We start from the raw sequence: 21,693 nt of genomic DNA on the forward strand, positions 1-21,693 counted from the left end.
ATTCTTTATATTCTATACCGCCTGCAGTAGAGATCTTATAGGGTTTTGCTTTCTGCTGAGAGAACCTCTTCATGAGATTTTACCGTAAGATAGGGTGTGTTTATCATGACACCACACTTTCCTTGGACTTCGTGACATATCTGCATGTTTGGACGTTATACTCCAAAGAATGCACCATAAACTCCTGGGACATTATGGCCACGGACCTTATAATACTGCGCCGTATCAACTGTAGACTTCATGTTCTGAACTCATCACAAAAAGTACCTAAATCTTTTTTTATTATTTCTATATCTCCCAATACCAAATCCTTTGAACTACGTCAAATCCGCTCGAAATTGGGCAACGAAGGGTTAATCAGACTCAAAGTTTCCTTCAAATTTTCTACGCAATTTAAAAACGTCAATAGACACTAGCACTACAACATTAATAACAATATCATTCAAGAATGGAGCCAACAGAATACCCAAATTTGTACGCCAACGCTTCCGCCAACATCATGTTCCCCTCCGGCCGTAACTTACCCGTTGCTGTTGGAGCTGGTGGTCCGCCTCCGCCCACCAGCCGGGATGTGATTCAGCAGGGTGGCCGTGCTGGTCAGTCCGTGGTGCGGTTGACCCCCGCCGATCCCCCCCAGATGCTGCGACTGTCCTACAATGACGAGATCGTGCGGCAGCGGGGACGAGTTGGACCCATGCGACGTCGCCGCTATCACGCTTCCGTTGATGGGCAACGGCGAGGAACCGCTGCTCAGGTTGAGCGAGCTGGAACTGTTGGCGCTGTGGCTGGTGATGTAACCGCTGGTGGAGCCACCGCTCAGATTCAGCGACGACTGCGAGTCGTCCACCGGCGAGATGGTCAGCGTCGAGGACGACGACGAACATCCGGACGAGGGCGGCGTGCTGGACAGGCGGTGTCCGATAATCCCCGAGCTGCCGTTGCTTTTGACCGAGAGATCAATCGTGAGGGACGAGACGGCGGCGGCGGCGGCGGCATGGTGCTGCTTCTGGCTGCATTTATTGGTCGATATCACAACGAGCGGTGGTGCTGTGGAATGTCCGTTTACGAGGGGTTCGTCTGGAAAGATCCGCCGTGCGGAGAGATAGAGAAAAATGCACGTTAGTCGGCGGGTTGGAGGCGAGAGGATTAGTTGTGTAACATCATGCATGTGAAATTGAATCCCACCCCGAAGGTGGCACCGGTGGTGGTAATTGGTGTGGTGGGGCGTAACAGCCGGCAGCGTGATGCATCGCGATGGAAGGCTATCGTGAGTGAGTACATCGGAGAATCGGTACTTGTTAGTTTGTTTGTCAGCAGCGTGGCCCCGGCGCGCGAGGAGAAGTGATTAAAATCCAGTTTCAATGTCATGCAATCTTGGGTGTGTTTATACAGTACAGTTTATAGTCGGATTATGATCCAATGTGGCCGCGTCATCTAGGGCTCAACTACACATATTGTCGTATACAACTCTGTATAGTTAACAGTGGGGTACTGTGTTGTACTTACAACACCACATAGCAGTGTATAGGTAGATGCATGCCAGATGATAATGAGGTTCTGTAATCTAAAGTTGAATAACTGAAAATATTCCATCGCCTCTCTGTAATTTACATACGTATCTTACGTTTGAAATCACCATGGAATTGTTATACCGGGAATATTAACGTTATTTTCAATCATAGACTATCTATAATAATATAACATCTTCTTTCAAATCTTACAAAAACCTTTCACATCACATTTGGGTAGAGAAAATAAGCTTCGAAAATTGAAATTGAAGTGAATTTAAAATTGTGAAACTATGAATTAAACAGTAAAACTTCTACATACCAGAATAAATAAGCTTGCAGAATTCGACTTTATCGAAGAGAAAACGCTGGATGTCAAGGCCACAATTTCAACCAATATAACAGTAAATTTTATGTGATCTTTCAGATTTTTTTTTTATTTACACTTGTAAAAATTACTTTGAATCATAACGAACAAATGTTTTTATTTAAGAGGGAGGTTTTTTTTTTACTTTTGATTCCAGAGAGCCTTGGCCTGAGCGTCTGTTCGAGCCCGTATGAAGTTGATTATCAATATTAACTTCTTTTCTCGATCAGCCTAGATTAGCTGTGTAGTGTCGGTAGCGGTTGTTTGGCTAAGAATAACAACTACGGACCGCCTGTTATGGTGGTAAGAGTCCACTAAACAGGTGACCCCTAATTCATGGTGTGATGCGGCTATATGCTTACCGTGACTAGGAATTAATTGCTAGTCTATAATAAAAACCTAATCGCTAACGGAGCCTGTGGAGTACCAGGGCGCCCTCCACAGTATTTTGTCCTTACTGCGCTAACCGCAGCAATAGCGCAGTGGACCTTATGTTTCTCCGAGACAATCAATTGCCCTTCTTTAGTTTCAAATTTGAGGCTAAGGGCTGAATTACTTATGAAGATGTTGTTAATTAGTTTAGATCACCTATTACATGGTTTCGAATTATGTGATCCAGATGTAAAAAAACCGTAACAGTGTGTTCTGTGTATCCTCGCCTTTGGCGTTTTCCAATCGATACAGATCTAGTTTTATTATTGCTGTTCTTTGTTGTGCTGTGATTATAAATAGTCTAATCTTGCCCAGATTGGATAGTGGCTACCCGAGCAAAGTACAATAACTGAGCAATAACAAACTGATAACTAGTGTTCGCTTAAGAACTCATTTTACAATTTTGTGTTATCAACTTGGTAATTCATGTTACCATTACCTGTCAAACTGGGGGCACCATCGTCGACAACAACAACAGAAGTTAGTTATCAATAACCGTTGCAAATATCTTTCTGATAACAAAATGAGTTTTCAATTGGATAAAATTGATAGATTTACAGAAGTTGTTATCAGGATGCCTTTGATGATACCATAATGAGATATTTTAATGGTATCATCGTTATTCTTGATTATTATCATGTTTGTTATGTTGCCTGCTTATTCAGCCACAATGAGAACAAATTTAGTTTATTATTTTTGATATCAGATAACACAGTATGTTATCCGATTGTTATGAAACTTTACTCGGTATACGGTTAGGATAGCTCAAATCAATCTTAAGAATAAAAGAACAGCAACGATCAATCTTTGCAGACTTATGCAAAATGGTGTAGCCCAAGTGGCGTTAATCCAAGAACCTTACTTTAATAAGGGGTATTTATATCTAGGAAAGCTTGTGAGCCCGGTGTTTGCTGCTTTCAGTAAAAATGAAATGGCAAACTCGCGTGTCATGCCTCGAGTCTGTGTGCTTGTTAACTTCAGTTTGTTGGAATACTTAAAAAGTAAAGATCTTGGATTACTTAACATAGGCAACCGCCCAACCTTCATGGTTTCTGCTAGGTTACTTCACAAACTGCGTTTCAGGAATCTCCGGTCAACCAGCTGGGATCTCTTTACTGATTTGGTTGCGGTCAAATTTCATGGATACTCACCATCCATTGACACTTCAAGTGAGTTAGATGATGCCGTTGATACTAAGACTTTTATTATGAGCGCTTTTGAAGCAGCTTGCCCTCTGCGGTCTGTGAAGACTTCAAGAGAAACCCCTTGGTGGAACTCGGATCTAGCGAAGCTCGGGAAACAATGTAGAACGAGTTAGAACAGACGATGTTCGGGTGGACCGGAGGCTTTCAGGTCGGCTCGCAAGACAAGGCATAATCTGGGATGATTATGACCTTCTCTGGTTTAGTTTTTGAATAACAAAAGGCACTCATTTGGACATGGAAAAGTTTTTTTCAGAAACTTTTTTTTAAGTTTTTATCTTGTGGTATATCGGCGTTTAGTAGGGAACACAATTACCTATCTTGAGAAATATTTCATCGAAAAAGAGAATGGTGTTTTCGTCTTTAATTTTATTTTAAAATCAACTTTAATTTTTTTTGAATATTTTTTTTAATGCATATCAATTAATTTTTTTTTCAATATTTTTTTCTTGAAACTTGACGTATTTTGTTGTTACCACCCTCACAAGACTTTTGTATTTTTTTTCTAAACACATTTGAAAAAAAAAACGATAAAAAAGAAAAAGCAAACCCCTTTTTCAAAAAAAAGTCAATATAGAACTTCAAGAAACTAAGTATGCAAAGTGGCTGATCTAGTCGGTCTACACACCTAGAAAGTTTCATTATATATTGGGTTTCTTGTTGATGTTTAGACTACTGTGATAATTTAAGAATCCACTGAATCATCATTTCCCAGCGACATTTCACACTAATCAAACTGATTTTGTTTACCTGTTGTGTATCCGACGCCCCTGAGATGAACTCAACGGAACTTGTGTATGCCAGCCGCTGCGAAGTCGTGTGCGAAATTCGACTGTGATGATAATGAATTTCGGCCGAGTCTAAATGGGTGCAAATGTCGCAATATGAGATGGTGCTACCAACTCCGAATGCGATTTGGAGCGAAATTCGGCACTATCTAAATTATTGATAAACGTTAAAAATTTCATTCAATTTGGTTAACTGTATGAATGAGTGTAATCAGTTTCGTACCTTTTAATTCCGCCCTATGTTGCTTATCCTTTGACAGATACGCGTATTTCGACTACCACTTGTAATCTTCCTCAGTGTCAGTTATCCACGCGTATCTGTCAAAGGATAAGCAACATAGGGCGGAATTAAAAGGTACGAAACTGATTACACTCATTCATAGAGGGTATTCTGCTTAGAGGGTTCGAAAAGTCGGTGCAAGATTGGTTAACTGGTTTCCAAGATATGACAGTTCAAAAATTAGTTGTCTAAAAAAAAATTGTTTTACCGGAACGGTTCTAACTTCATGAAAGATTTGACAAACAGTCAAAATTTGAGATTTTTCGATGCACTCTATGAGAACAAGCTTTTTTTTTTGTATAAGAAAAAAAAATATGCCTGACATGTCCCTAACATTTTTATTGTTAACATTCTTGAAAAAATCCTTGACATATTTGATTCCAAAATCTGTTCGAAAATTCTATAGTTATTTTTTTTAAGGATTCGCATATAATATTATTATTTCTATTAACAAATATTTTCAAAACAAAATCCTGCATTTTATGAACTTCCACGTGCGTTCAGCCATAGATCATTCCAGAAGTTTTACCAACCATTCTTTTAAAGATATTTGTTAAAATTTGAGTTAGGAATGATCAGGGATTTGCAGGATACTTTTCCAGGGTATCCTTAGAAATACTTCCAGAAGGTTCTACCCAAATTTGCCGAGGTGCATTTCTAAAAGGAAATCATTACGGTTTGTACCCAAAAAAATCTATTAGAAATTACTCAAGCAATAACGTCAGGCATTTATAAGGAGTTCTAAGGAGTCATTATAAGCCGCAAACACAGGCGACATCCGTCTCCTCTACGATGTCTCACGTCACCTTAGTGGGATTAAGATGAATGCTACGATGCCCGTGAAAGACTCGTCTGGACCCGGCTGATCATTTTAAAACGCTGGCTCGAGCACTTTGGAAACCTTTTTCAAGTGTAGGCCACGCCATCAACACCTCAGCATGATCCGCCAAGGGTTCGACGCATTACCCCGTGTCCAGTGTTTGGACGAAAAAGTGATCAGTGAACCACTCGGCAGTTTTTCTTCCCTTCTGTTGGTTCTGTTTCAATTACCAAGCGGTGTATGTTCTCTCGTTGAGTCGCATGGTTCACGAAGGAACACAAAGAGGATAAACAAGCTGCGGCGATGAGCGGGCATCGCTAAGTGTAACACTTACCGATGATCGCTCATCGTTGGCTTGGGGCAACTGTGAATAATCGTTATTTCCATAAGTATTTAATGTGTTTTCGCTTTAAAAACGTGAAATACTATTTAATTTAACTGTATTCATGACGTTGCAGGTTGTGTAGTCACAATAAAAAAAGAATTATGGCAATAAAATATTCTTACCGAATGCATCGCTTTCATTAGCGTCATCGAGCATCTTCTCTCTTGATTGCGCTCTCGTATCGAACCGGGCAAGAGAATGAACAGCATTTCGGGGAGCGTTCCCGAGCATGTTGGTTCATGAAATGTTACATTCGCGAATGTATCACTTGCTGAGCATGGACCATTCAGTGGTTCGCGATAAAAATCCACACACTGCCCGTGTCAGATAGAAACAGCCATCCGTAGCATGAAATCGAACAGAGCCTCAGGGGTCGATCGCATATCAGCTGAGATGCTCAAAGCTCACCCCGTAGTATCCGCACAACTACTGCATCAATTATTCTGCAACATATGGGAAACCGCGACATTTCTGGCCGAATGGATGCAAGGCGTCTTAGTAAAGGTACCCAAAAAGGGTGACCTGACTGCGATAATTGGCGGGGCATCATTAGGGCAGTTCAGATTTTAAACACGTTAAAAATTCAAAGCTCCTATATGTTCATTACAATCCTTGGTGCAAAACTAGAGTCCTGTCAAATTTTCAGCCGTTTCGGTGGTGATTTAATGGTGGCCCAAGAGCAAAATAGGTTTATATGGGAATTACTATGGAGAATTTTCGAAAAAGGTTCTCCGCGCTGTAGAACATTACCACATGGATGAAGGCGTTGGGTCAAAATCAAATTGAATTCTTCAGATTTTAATGATGAATGTTGCCGATGACCGCCACTCGTTTCGAATCACGAGACAGAAGTTATTAATTAATATTCACTCATGCATGCTTGAACAGAAGACCACAGTTCGATCGATATGCTTGACACGCAATCATAGTATGCGTGTTACCTTCTTGCACATCTTGCAGGACATCGTGTATAAAGATGCGTATGCGAGTGAGAATTTGTTTAATAACTTTTTCCACGATTGCCGAAATAAGTTCCGGTCTTCGGCAACATTCATCATTGAGATCTGAAGAACTCAATTTGGCTTTGACCCTATGACTTCGTCCATGTGGTAATGCTCTACAGCGCGGAGAACCTTTTTCGAAACTTCTCCATAGTAATTCCCATATAAACCTATTTTGCTCTTGGGCCACCATTAAATCACCACCGAAATGGCTGAAAATTTGTCAGGACTCTAGTTTTACACCAAGGATTGTAACGAACATATTGGAGCTTTGGATTTTTGACATGTTAAAAGTCTGAACTGCCCTAGGCATCATGTTGCTGTGTATCGTTCTCAAATTCCTTTGCAAAGTGATCCTTAACCGGATACAGGAGAAGATTAACGCAACTCTCCGACGGCAGTAAGCAGGATTCCGTGCCGAACAATCCTGTGTGGACCATATTGTCACGCTCCGTATCATTCTGAAGCAAATCAATGAATTCCATGAGTCTCTCTACCTGGTGTTCATTGATTACGAAAAAGCTTCCGACCGTCTCAATCACGGAAACATGTGGGAAGCCCTCAGGCGCAAGGGTGTCCCTGAGAAAATCATCGGCCTAATTGAAGCACAGTACAGAGCATTTTCGAGTACTGCACAACGGTGTTTTGTCCGATCCCATCCGGGTCGTTGCTGGAGTGAGGCAAGGATGTATGTATACTATCACCGCTACTGTTCCTCATCGTAATCGACGAGATCCTGGTAGGTGCGATTGACCGTGAACCAAATCGTGGATTGCTGTGGCAGCCCGTTACCATGGAGTACCTAAATGGCTTCGAACTGTCTGATGACGTTGCTCTCCTAGCTCAACGGCGCTCTGATATGCAGAGCAAGCTCGATGATCTTGCCAATCGCTCCTCAGCGGCAGGTCTTACCATCAACATCAACAAGATCAAATCGTTGGATGTTAAAACGGTCAACCCTTCCAGCTTAACGGTAACTGGGCAATCACTGGAGAATGTTGAAAGCTTCCAATATCTTGGTAGCCAAATGGCGGTCGATGGCGGCATCAAGATCGACATAGGTGCACGGATCAAGAAGGCGACGGCTGCTTTTGCGAGTTTAAGAAATATATGGAAAAACTACCAGAACAGTCGACGCACCAAAATCCGAATTTTCAACTCGAACGTGAAATCTGTGCTGTTATACGCCAGTGAAACCTGGTGTGTATCAGTGGAACACTCAACGGCTGCAGGTCTTCATCAATAGATGCCTGCGGTATATAATGGTGGCCCAACAATTGGATCTCTAACGTGGAGCTTCATCGTCGATGTCATCAAAAGCCGATAGCGACAGATATTCGGGAGCGAAAGTGGAGGTGGGTCGTCCTCACTCTACGCAGGAAAACGAAATCTGCAAGCAAGCGTTACGACTGGAACCCAGAAAGAAATCGCAGCAGAGGCAGACCCAGAGGCTCATAGCGGCACAGCCTCAACAACGGAATCAAGGAAGTCGACAGAAATTTGACCTAGCCACAGGTCAAGGCGATGGCTGGCAATCGCCCAGGATGGAGATCTTTCAATTCCGCCCGTGGGTGTCCAGGACTGAAAGTAAGTAATTAGATCACTACTCGTTCGGGGAATCTAGAGAAACGTCGCCCAAGACCGACGAAGATAGTGCTGTACCATACGCTTGGCGTTCGAGTGAAGCAACTTTGTAGCCAACAAGCTATCAATGTAAGGACTGTTCATTAAAGAAAGTGGACATCTGTTCACCAATAGTTTAGAGTTAAAACTAAACAAAAAATTTTAAATTTTTGCTCAATGTGTAAAAACATTGTTCACTTTGGCAATACACTCAAAGAAAACGGAAAAAAGCGAGAAATTTCGAGCGATGGGTCGGATTAGCTTAGCGACTAGCTTTAAATTCTGCACAAATGGTGTTCCAAAAAGTTATCGTTTCGAGAATTTGCATACTAGTACACTTCCGTGACTGTAATTTTTCAAAGCTGAGCAGGGGACAGTTGTGCCGGATGATGTAGGGTACGTCAGAACCGAAAAAATTGGGAAAAAATTTTAATACGGCAATCCAATAGTTCTTCCGGCTCAAAGAGTTCTTAATATTTCACAACGGGAACAATTAACGATGAAAATAACAGAGAGAAATGCATCAAAAAACGACTTCTACCCATCTACCAAAAACATACGGATCCTCCATTGTTTTGGCCGGATCTGGCATCCGCTTATTACGCTTCTTCTACACTAGAGATGCTCAAGACGGAAAAAGTCGATTTCATCGAAAAATGGCAAAATCCCTCAAACTTCCCTTAACTGCGTCCTATGAAATGATACTGGACAATTATCAAGCGGCATCTCAAGAAAGATGGAAGAGAAGCAAGCTCTGTTGATTGCTACAAGTAAATTTTGTCTGCGGCACAACGAAAGGTTACGGAGAAAGTTGTGCAGAATCTAATGGGAGGTATCAAGAGGAAAGTCCGAGCGTTCTTCAGAAATGCGAAGTAAATGTTCAAACTCACGTGAACTCGGCCACATGTATGTTGATTGTCATTAATAAAAAACAAACTTTTTAATTTGTTCGAAAATAAATATTTTCTATTGAAAAACAGGTGTCCACTTTCTTTAATGAATAGTCCTTAGATATTAAATAGCAATGCTGAGTAAAATGCACTTTAATTCAGGCCAAACATGTCTAAAGGTCCTATCTGCAGAAGAGAGCCTCTCTTTGGTTTCCCTCTCTTTCGTTAATATCTCAGCTGTTTATTTGTATTATGATTGTCTCCTAGCATTGAACGACGGCCAAAACAATCCTAGCGTAACATAAGAAAAGAGCCTAAAGGCTTTTTGTAAACAAACATGTTTCGGTCGCAGTAGGACTCAACTTGATCTACCCACGGACAACAATACACTTAACAGATAGCCCGAAGATTACTATTTCTGATAAGCGTGTTGATGTGCGTGGGTGGATCAAGATGAGCCCTACAGCGACCGAAACATGTTTGTTTACAAAAAGCCTTTAGGCCCATTTCACATGTTACGCTAGAATCGTCTTCTGATTTGTACTGCAAAAATAGTTGAAAAGTGTACCATTACATTGCAATAATTGAAACAAAAAGTGAACAAAGAGAGCCTCTCAAATGCAGATAGGACCTATTGAAATGTTTGGCCTGAATTTTTCTTGTTCATAAAAGGCGGTCAAAACTGTAGCGAAAACTCTTGGCAATCCGTATGTGGAAATACTGTGTGAGATAGAATCGAAACTATACAAAGACATTTTGTGTTATATCGTTATATGCTCTACGCAGAATACGTTGGTCATCATTTGTTTTGCCTTCTAATATATGTATCTCAATATATACTATATCGTAGGTGGATGATAATCTTCTCATATCATAAAAGTTAGGAAATAAAAAAAATTGTATAGATATCTTGAAAGAGTAAAATAAATATTAAGGTTCTAGAAATCCTCTACACCCTCTGAAAGGAAAACCTATGATGCCATTTCATGAAAAGATAACAGAAAATTACCAGCAAATTTTGTTGTTCTTTTCGTGTGGCAATATCTCATTAGTTCTCCTTATTATATTTTAGTCGTTCGCAGTTCCGAAGAATTCGAATGAACGTCATCTACATAATCAGACTTAACGCCTACATATACGTAGCGCAGAGCCGCAAGCAATCGCCTCGCAATAATACTGCCCGAAACATCTTTTCCGCAAACGGCAGCACTCAGCAGAATGTTGACAAACATAGCACCGGACCGACCGACCAGGCCCTGACGAAGTGCACAAATCCTCCCACCCACCGCCTCTGCGCGTCATAATTCCACCACACCGAAGGCGCGCAACAACACCCCCACCGCCCATCATTCGGGGTTCGGTCAAAGAAGCCACTCCACGTGAATCGCCCATGAGTGTTGTCCTTTTGGATAACGCGGCCCCCAAACCCCACCGCCGCCACTTGGAAGGCGATGGTATAGAAACAAACAGTAAATAAAACAAGCTCCATGTGCTCCCCTCTCAACGCCTGCTCTCTCCATCCACTCTCTCCCTCCAAGGCCAAGCCAACCTTCGGCGACGACCGGGTGGAATGGGGGGCTACTCTGAGAAAAAAGTGTGGCACGTTGCCACCCACCGACCGCCTACTTGAGCTTTCATGGCGGGTGCTCTCTCGTTCGGCTACACTGAACTGAGCTCTAGATGCGGGAAAGCTCGGCTCTCACAGAAGTAAATAGACGATTTGGATGGAAGCCATGCAGCGTGTTCTCCGGTAGGATCACCACCATGGTCCTCGCGTGGTGGGGTGTGGGTTCGCCCCAAGCAGGAGGCGGCGGTGCGAGATGCAAAGCGCTCGATCAAGCATCGAGGTACACGTTTTTCTCGAGCACGCGGCCGGCTCGGTTCGGCTGCCCTTTTTCCACACTGCACTGACTGGTGGAGTGGGAATGGGCGCACGACGGCGGCGCATCATAATAAATAATAATAGTAGTAAAGACACCGCCGGGGTGTCATGGGTGTGCATGGGGTGAGAGATGGCGGGTATTATACCACGCCACTTGCTCCAGTTGATGATGGTGGGGAAAGTGGGGCCGCCTCCTAGCCAGCAGAGGAGGCGATGTGTTGTAAACAGAGACCGTTTTGACGTGAATTACGTAAATATGATGTCCACGTCAGGAGCAGGACTGGAATCGGAAGCGGTTTGAAATGCCATTGCGTTGCGAGTCTACATTGCATTGGTTTGAGATGGATCATCAATGGTGCAACCGCGAAATGGAGAAGGTTGTTGTGACATAGTACAATACAACCTGGATTCGCTGGTTGGGTCATTCGTTGGGACAACTGACAACTGATCGAAATAATCGAGACACACGCAAGTGACGAAACACTCATATCCCGGGTGGAGCGGACCTGGTGTGATGGTTAGAACACTTGACTATCACGCCGAGGACCTGGGATCGAATCCCACTCCCGACAAACTCGCAAAATGTGAGTTCTTCCTTCGGAAGGGAAGTAAAGCGTGGGTCCCGAGATGAACTAGCCCAGGGCTAAAAATCTCGTTAATACAGATAAAAAAACTTATATCCCGGGCAGACGAAAGTGACAAAAGATCAAATTTTGCCATTAAAAATGAATAGCTGAATGGCAAAATTTGTTATTGGTTTGTTGGGAACAAGAGCTAAAAGAACAAAAATAACAACTGACTTTGTATCGGAAAATAACTCAATAATAACTAACCAAGGACAAAATATTTTTAAATGTAGAATAACTGAATAAGTTATTAACGACCTATTGAGAACAAAGTAAGTACAAAATAAGCTACCGTCTTACCCCGCTGGTTCGACACGTTTTAATACGACATTTTTTAATTCGTATCCCGCTTATTCGACACATGTCGAATTAAAAAGTGTTCAAATGTCACAACGATTTACACTGTAAATGCAAAACAGTTTGATATTGCGCTTATACTCGCACCCGCAGCAATTCCTCTTGCAGCCGCAAATTTCGGAAGTGCTGAGTTGGTGCTATTCAACACCCAAACCGCCTGGAGGCCAACCGGAATGAACTGAGGATGGCAAGAATCGTAGAAAGAACGAGCTTTTCATTCGCGCCACCGCACTATTTGATGAAATTATGTTTTATAACAAATCCGGAAATCAAAACAAAAACAAAAATAGAGTTACAAAATTTCAATGAGCATGGTGGTGTAGGGTGACCAGTTTGTCGAATTGAAAGTTTACCCCGGTTATTCGACAACAGTCGGTGTCGTATTAGCGGGGTAATACGGTATTCCTACAAAGATCATAATAATTGTAAATTTTGTTCTTATGATTGGAAAAAGTGTATTTGAGGTTCAGAAATATTTTGTCCTTGGTTTGATCTTATTATTACTTTCAGCTCTTATTCCCAACAAACCAATAACAAAATTTGTTTTAAGTCAATATTCTATTTGAATTTGATCTTCTCATGTTATCTCTGACAAAACAAAAAAAAAAAACAAAATAGCTCATCAATAACAAAATAAGTTATGATTGAAAAATATGCCATTGGGATGTTATTGTATTCGGGATAGTCATAAGAACTTATTTTGATATGATTGCATATTTTTTTATTATTCAGTTATTTATTGTTATTCTATAATAACTCAGAAATAACAAATTTTGGAATGATAACATTTTTTGTTCTTGACGAGTTATTTAGTGTTAATCATAAACAACATGAGAATCTTGTACCGACTTTTCGGACCCTCTAAGCAGAATACCCTCTTGCCTCTTCGAATGAGTGTAATCAGTTTCGTACCTTTTAATTCCGCCCTATGTTGCTTATCCTTTGACAGATACGCGTATTTCGAATACCACTTGTAATCTTCCTCAGTGTCAGTTATCCACTGGATACACTGGATACAGTGGATAATTGACACTGAGGAAGATTACAAGTGGTTGTCGAAATACGCGTATCTGTCAAAGGATAAGCAACATAGGGCGGAATTAAAAGGTACGAAACTGATTACACTCATTCGAACATGAGAATGATAAAATGAGATATGATGGCAAAACTTGTTATTATTTTGTACTTGGTTTATACTTTGCCTCTACCCGGGATACTTGCACAAACATTCTGTATATAGAAGGTGCGATGCGATGGCGGTCAGACGTCAAACTCGTTTTGACATCGAATTTAACATTGGCAATGCTTTTTAGTTGGATTTTGCCCCAACCAGGGAACATTCAACCATCGAGATAGCCCATGTAGCGAGCCCCAACGAACGAATCGGCACTGTAAGGGGTGATACACAAATTATGTCACGCAAAAATCGACCATTTTCAACCCTCCCTCCCTCCTATGTCACACTTTTTGCATGAGACCTACAAATTTTTTGTATGGGTCGTCACGTTATGGAAAACCAACCCTCCCCCTTAAAAACGTGATGTAATTTGTGCATAGCCCCTAATCTTGTTGCGAAGCAAAAAACTAAACCATAGTTTACATATTGTTTACATGATAAATTGTTTACTCTCGCATTGAACAATAGCCCCGTAGGCTAGATTAGGCGAACATAAGGTTTAGACGCATTTTTACGAGTTTAGAATCATTTTTAGAATCATTAGGGGTATTCACTAGACAGATTAAATAACTGCGTTACTGCCGTTCTTCTACAAAGTGGCGTATGCGCCATTCCAAATGTCGACGTCTTTTGGTATATATCTTATGAAATTTTAACACTGTGGCATGTCTGCTAAATTAGGATGCAAGATCTAGTGGTAATCTAGCATCTATAAAAGAACACATAACGGACGATCAAGAGTTTGATGAATAATAACCAAACATTTATCAAAATTGTCAATGTCGCTTACGTCACTTTACAGAAGAACGGCAGAGTTAGCCATAAATATCTAATTATTGAAATGTTTCATGGAACTGTGAAAGAAATAATCAAAGATTGCCTTGGTGATTGCGACGTTCAATCAGTTTAATCAGTTTACGCTGTTTAGTGAATCCCCTAATTCTTCATTACAACAACAAAGCTACCCAGGTAACCAATAAGCATTAAACAAGCTATATTTCAACATTATATCGACATTCCACTTGTTTACTGCTCTATCATAGCAGTTCAACTGCTAAACTGTCCTAAATTAGCAACTGAACTGCTACTGAAAATGTAACAGCTGTTCCGCTGCATTTCAAATGCACGATCATTTGGGAGTTCAAGCCAAATAATACTTTCAGCCCTTTCAGCCCATCCGAAATCGCATCAATTACTTCTTTTTGAAGCGTAGAGTGAAGAAAATAAATATGAAAAGAAGATAGAAAAGGCAGCAAGAGTGGAAGTGTGTAATTCTACACATATTTTCGTTTCAATTTTTGATAGTCTAAGGGATAAGCATTTAATCAGCCGTATATTGGGCCAAAACCTGCATTTAAGCAGCACTTAAGGCGCATATACGGCTAATATTCATTTAATGACCTGCTGTAAAGGCACATTTCAACTGCTTATTGATTACCTGGGTAGCCATGAAAATGTTTTGACAGACCACACGCATGCGCGAAAAAGACGGATCATATATATTACTTCTATTATTCTACTTTATCGACCTTGTTGCCGTCTTTTTCATGCTCATGTTACATCTGTCAAAACGACCTGATAGTTGTCAGTTATTTTGAGGTTAGATTCGTTTGTGTGATAAAGAATTGTTACTTTGTTATTGAAAACTACATAAGTGTAAAATTAGCATTAGTTAATAGACGTAAATAACAATGAAAAAAAATATTGAAAACTCATATATTGCGCATTACGTTCGCTACTGGACTGCGCAATAAGTCTTCATTTGTCGCATTTGGTGGATTGTCGAAACAAATACAGGTTGCGACATTATTATTACTGTTCCGCGATGGTTGAATTTTGATTCAGTGGCGAAAACGTAAATAAAAGTGCGCGATTACATCGAGTTGATGTCTTCGGCGCACTATTTCTTCGCTATATGCTGAATAAGTGCTCTGAACAAACAGAGTTGATTTGAAGCAATCGCGCGCACTTTGATTTAAGTTTTCGCACTTGTGAAAACTTGTGCGATAGTCTACTGATGAACTAAATGCCCAATATAATAGTCGAAGCTGTTAAGACGCGTTTATCCAGCAATACCATTTTGACGGTACCTGAATTTCTGATCGGTCAAAAAATTATTGGTCTTATAACAGATGACCGCGAGTCGATTGCTCGAATGACAAAAACCACACCAAGCCATTTGAGTTCCACGCCGAGGTCACACAATTTGCGCCAGTTCAGATGCATATGGTTTTTATAAATCATTGAAGACAAAATATTTCAGAGAAAATCAACTAGTTAAACAAGTTATTAGTATTGGTGCCCGACCATTTGGCCGAATTCCTTTTGGTCGAACGCCATTAGGCCGAAAGGGTCGTTTGGCCGGATTATGATCGAAAGAATTTAGAGGCGCAGACAAATTCTTGCTAACATTATTGATGCCAATTATGGAAATAGTACCAATTATTCGCCATAGTTGATGTTCACCCTTTACCGATGTAATTCAACAAGAAAACAATTATGAACAGCAGATCACGTTCACAAAAGATGGTTGCACTCATTTAAACTCCACATTTTGCTCAAATTATGGTAGACATAAATCATTTTCCTTAAAATTTCGACTTACTTGCTCCCTTTTTCGCCATAGTGTACCAGTTATGGCATTCCCCATTAGGAATGCATGCAAATGGTGCGAAAAGGAACCGAAGTTAATAAATGTAACCATAACTAGTACAGGGTTCCTATCATTGGTACACGCTGTAATAAATACTAAAAGTAGTTTTGGCTCCGTTTCTATATTTTTCCTGTAAAGTATGGAAACTAAGCTATTATTTATATTCATATTGATGGCATTGGTTGGTCTTCTCGTTATTTTTGTACAAATAGTTTCCCTTAGGTAGTGCCATCATTGGTACAGGCACCCCACTCCAATTTTTGCGGGGGCGATGAAATGCTGTCAACCACGACATGTAACGATAAGCTTTCTTTGAGGTAACAACAACCCAACATTCATTGATAGTATGTACTGTCATTGGCATTGGAAGAATGCTCAACCCTATGCAAAGCAATGCCAGAAAGTCTGCAGCGAACATTTGAACGTGGGTGGACAGCCTGCTACAAGGTACCTACCCAACTTAAAGCTTCCCCCAGAAGTGTGAAACTGACAGCATACGTCCACAATGAGAGCACACGCCGCAAGGCAGAGGCTTCGAACATGTGGCCACCCGAGCACATGGCAAGCGCCAAAGTCATTGAGAAAGGAAGGAGAGGGTATGCAAATCTTCCCAACGCACGACTGCATGTATCAACTCAAGTAGGTATGAACCACCCGATGGGGATTCATCCATCGCCATGGGGAGCTGATACCGACTGGATATTAACAGCATGAACCTTTCAGGCTTGTTGCAGACAGACAGGATCATCATAACGTCCTCTTTCCATGAAGTAGGCTTTGCTTGACGCCTCGTTTTCGCGCGCCATTGAAGTACAGAGTAAAATGTTAGAATGGGGACACCCGGTACTTTGTATATTCATGAGGCAGATTCCTTCCGTTTGAGGTTGATTGGTTGAATGGTATGCGTCTGATTTTGAATTTTGATGTGATGCAATCCTGTTCAATAATAAATAGTCAATAGCTTGTTAAGGTCCCATCAGACTTGACAAATATTTGGCCAAGCAAGCCCAACAAATGACCAACATAACGTGATTCATAGTAACCTTGGATAAATGTCGGACTTCAATGGCAAATATTTGGCATAATGACAAACAGTCACCTTTAAGCCCCATTACACATGGACAAATATTTGTCATTGCAAGTCGACATCAATCCAAGGTTGCCATGATTCGCCGAATATGTGCCATTGAAGTCCAACATTTATCCAAGGTTGCTATGATTCACGTTGTGTTGGTCATTTGCTGGGCTTGTTTGGCCAAATATTTGGCACGTCTAATGGGACCTTTATCTTCCCCTACAAGTTCTAATGCCTAAACCGATGTCTCAAAATTACTAGGAAACTTGTACATGTTTTCTTTGTTCGCAAAAGCCAACACTAAAAATAGATTCACCCGACTACAAATCCTGCGTTGGGTTCCTTGCGTCATCATCGATGAACACTCTGGCAGTTGTCCCACGCGGGTTTGGCATTTTCTCCAAGAAGCAATCCTGCGCTGCCTGGATGCAAATCCCTAATCGAATTAGCAACCGCGACGATGTTGTTGTTTTTGTTGTTGTTTCTGTCGTAAACAAGCCCTGCGGCAAGGTGTAATAAGACCACCTCATGTGCAAATAAGGGGCCCATGATGTGCGGCAACAACAGCCACATGGTTCCGTGATGGTTGCGGCAACTGACCGCACGGTACCGGAGGCCATACGAGCACATGGTCGCGTGATGGAAGGTGTAAATGCCAACGGTGCCACCACGTAAGGTCCCACCGTAACATCATGTGTGGCTTTTGGAGGGATTTTCGTGGGGGTTGCGGTTATTTTTGTCCCCAGTGGTAGTCGTATGCGTATTAGAATGCGTCAGGCATGTGTCGCGATGATTACAAAGTTCTGCAAGGTTTTTTTGAGAGAACGGACACGAATCTCTTGCATAAAGTCGTGATTCCCTAGCACAGACTTCAAAGCTGACATGCTTTATCGTTTGTGTGGCTTCGTGGTCGTGCGGCTAGGTCACCAAGCATTTAGTCGCATCGTGCTAGGGGCGCGGGTTCGATTCCCGTCGCAGCTGTCAGGAAAAATTTTCGGCTGTGCCACTGGGCGTTGCATGATAGCCCGTTGTCTAGTATGGCGCTTCCTTCAAAGAGCTGATAGCTCACTTGAAGTACTAAACGTGTGTCCGTGTCTTCTTACAAAATTTGATCTTTCTGAAACCTGGTAGTTTTTTCGATCGACTGGAATTACATAACAATGATGCATTTCACTAAACCACACTATTAAATCAAAGGAAAGATGCAGACTCAGGCGAATATGAGGTAGAATTTGTGGACAGACTCAGCCTTAGCTAGGTTTCTTCTGAAGACAATGACACACTTGATTGTGTAAGTTCTTTTCCAACAGCAGTGTTTACGTAAATCATCTCTACCATCCTAGGTGCATTTGGTGCAAACCTAGGATGGTAGCACTTTTTATGATGAAAAAACTTTGCGTTTGCCATTTCTGAGTTGAAATCATAGGGTGGCCCCTCAGGGTTGAACATTCGAATACACAAGTTCTTCATAAAGATAACTGTGTTTCATAAAAGCACAATCGATTTAAATTTTTCAATACAATAATACAACAATAATACAAGTACTTTAGATAATTTTGAGAAAAGAATTTTTAGAAATAGACAATTCCAAAACGGTTTAAAATCATGTCAATCCAAAAGTGTTTTTCAAATTTTGGTTAAGTTCTGCAAAATTTTCCGACTTTGTGAAAAAAATGATCAAATTATGTCAAAACTTAAAGGGAAACTAGCAGTCCTCGACATACTTTGTTCTGCCCACCGCGTTTTGGACATTTGAAATGTCACATTTCAAGTCCAAGTCCCCGATCAAAATGTATGAAAAATCGATTTATCCATACTAGATTCGGAAGATTTCTTGCCGGAAGTTTGTTGTTCAATGCAAAAAGCAAACAGTGAGCATGTGAGCGCCAGCGGCTAGATTCGGAAGGGTCATTGCCGGTAGTTTGTTGTTCGGCGCAAAACGAACACGGCTAGATGTCGGCGCAAAAAGTAAACAGTGAGCATGTGTGCGGCATGATTAGGAAGATTCCTTGTCGAGAGAAGGATTATTAGGAGGAATCCTCGAAGGTTTACCAGGAGGAATTCCAGAAGGATTACCTTGATGAATCCCCGAAGGATTTACAGACTGAATCCTCACGAAATTCCAGAAGGTGTTCCAGAAGGAATTCCAAGAGGGATTCCCGAAGGAATTCCAGGAGCTATTCCCGAAGGAATTTCAGGAGGGATTCCCGAAGGAATTCAAGGAGGAATTCCCGACGGAATACCAGGAGAAATTCCCGGAGGAATTCCAGGAGGAATTCTCGAAGGCTTTGCAGGAAGAGTCTCGGAAGGATTTCCAGGAGGAGGTTCCGAACGATTTTCAGGAGAAATTCTAGAAGAATAACCAGGAGGAATCCGCGAAGGATTTCCAGGAGAATCTATGAAGAATTTCCAAGAGTTATCCCCAAGGGATTTCCAGGAGGAATCCCCGAGGGATTACCGAAAGGAACCCCCGAAGAAACTCCAGGAGGAATCCTCGAAGGATTTCCAGGAGGAATTTCCGAATAAATTACAGAAAAAAATCCCGAAGGAATTCAAGGAGGAACCCTTGAAAGAATTTTAGGAGGATTTCCAGAAGAAATTCCCGAAGAAATTCTAGGAGGAATCTTGAAAATCCAGGCAAAATTTTTGGAGGGTTTCCCGGTGGAATCTCCGAAGAGTTTCCAGGAGAAACCCCCGAAGGATTTCCAGGACAAATCTATTAAGGATTTCCAGGGGCCCATATAGCCGAGGCGGTAAACGCACGGGTATTCAGCATGACCATGCTGAGGGTGACGGGTTCGATTCCCGGTTGGTCCAGGATCTTTTCGTAAAGGAAATTTCCTTGACTTCCTTGGGCATAGAGTATCTTCGTGCCTGCCACACGATATACACATGCAAAATGGTCATTGGCAGAGGAAGCTCTCAGTTAATAACTGTGGAAGTGCTCATAGAACACTAAGCTGAGAAGCAGGCTTTGTCCCAATGAGGACGTTACGCCAAGAAGAAGAAGAAGGGGTAATCCCTGAGGGATTTCCAGGAGGAATCCCCGAGGGATTACCAAAAGAAATCCTCGAAGGAACTCCAGGAGGACTCCCCGAAGGATTTTCAGGACGAATCTATTAAGAATTTCCAAGAGTAATCTCCGATGGATTTCCAGGAGGAATTCCCATAGGTTTTCCATGTTGAATCTCCGAAGGCATTCCTGAATAAATCCCCTAAAGATTTCCAGGAGGTATCCCCGAAGGAATTCCAGGAGAAATCTCCAAACAATTTCAAGGAGGGAACTCCGAGAGATGTTCAGGAGGAATTTCAGAAGGATTTCCAGGAGGTATCCTCGAAAGAGTTCCAAGAGCAATTCCCGAAGAATTTCCAGGAGGAATTTTCGAAGAATTTCTAGAAGCAATTTCAGAAAGAAAAGGAATTCTAGATGGAATTCTGAAGAATTCCCAGAAGGAATCCCCGAAGGATTTCCAGTAGCAATCCTACAAAGAATTTCAGACGTAAGTCCAGAAGGAAATCCTGGAGAATTCCCTGAAAGAAATCCTGGAGGAATTCTCGTAGGCAGTCTATGGGACCTTGATCCAACAAGGAAATCCTAGAGATATGCCGGATTATATTCCTAGAGAAATCCTTAAAAGTACTCTTAGACTTAGAAGAATCCTTGAAGTAACCCCTGCAGGAATTCCGGAAGGAACTGCTGGAGAAATCCTTGATGGGTTCCTGAATCCTTCTGGAAAAAATCCCCGAAGAACTTCAAGGTTCAATTGCTGGAAGAATCTCTAAAGGAACTTCTGAAGATATCCCTGAAAAAAAAAAACTCCTGGAGCTATTTTAGAAGGAACTCCTGGACTAATCCCTGAAGGAGCTTCTGTAGGAATCCCTGAAAAAGCTTTTGCAGGAATCCCTGGGACTTCTGGAAGCTTCCTTGAATCTTCCAGGAAAAATCTGTGATGGTTATCTTGGAGAGATCCCTGAAGGAACTTTTGGAGAGCTCTTTGAAGAAGCCCCTGCATGAATCCCTTATTGTAATTTTAGACGAACACTTGAAGAAGCTTCTGTCGGAATACCTGAGGGAACTTCTGAAAGAATCTCTGATAAAACTCCTGAGGGCATCCCTAAATCATCCTGGATGAACTACTGAACTACTGGGGAGATCCCTAATGGAACTATTGGGGCGATTCTTGAAAGGATATCCTGGACAAATTCCTGGAGAAACTTCTGGAGCAATCACTGAAAGAACCACTGCACTCCGAGGAAATCCTCAAAGGAACTCCTAAATTAATCCTTGGAGGAACTTCTGTAGGAATACCTGAAGCAGCACCTCGAGAAATCCTTAAAGGAACTCCTGGTAGAATCTTTGGAAAATCTCCACGAGGCATTCCGAAGATATTCCAAGAGGAATCCCCGAAGGAATTTCAGAAGGAATTCCAGAACAAGTTTCTGAAAAACATCCTGGAGGAATTCTTGAAGGAACTCCTGTTGAAATTATTAAAGGAACTACTGGTATAACCCCTGAAGGAATTCTTGGAGAAACCCCTGAAAGAATTCCAGGAGGGATCCTTGCAGAAATATTTGGAGAAATCCCAGAAGGAATTCCTGCAGGAACCCTTGATGGAACTTCTGAAGG

General features: G+C 41.6%; 1 protein-coding gene and 1 long non-coding RNA gene across 4 annotated transcripts in view; both read right to left on the minus strand.

Annotated features, from left to right (window-relative positions):
• Window positions 1-21,693, minus strand: part of LOC109429483 (uncharacterized) — a 79,479-nt gene that overhangs the window by 23,618 nt on the left and 34,168 nt on the right. For all 3 annotated transcript variants that reach the window (XM_062855841.1, XM_029868328.2, XM_062855842.1), the window contains exon 2: window positions 525-1,077. In XM_062855841.1, coding sequence (XP_062711825.1) covers window positions 525-1,077 — 553 coding nt within the window. The remainder of the gene's footprint in view (window positions 1-524; window positions 1,078-21,693) is intronic.
• Window positions 4,669-21,693, minus strand: part of LOC134289653 (uncharacterized) — a 34,171-nt gene continuing 17,146 nt past the window's right edge. Inside the window, exon 3 of the long non-coding RNA XR_009998597.1 lies at window positions 4,669-21,662. This is a non-coding gene — a long non-coding RNA (uncharacterized LOC134289653). The remainder of the gene's footprint in view (window positions 21,663-21,693) is intronic.

The sequence above is a fragment of the Aedes albopictus genome, chromosome 3, assembly GCF_035046485.1.
Source record: "Aedes albopictus strain Foshan chromosome 3, AalbF5, whole genome shotgun sequence".
In the NCBI taxonomy this organism is placed as follows: Eukaryota; Metazoa; Arthropoda; class Insecta; order Diptera; family Culicidae; genus Aedes; species Aedes albopictus.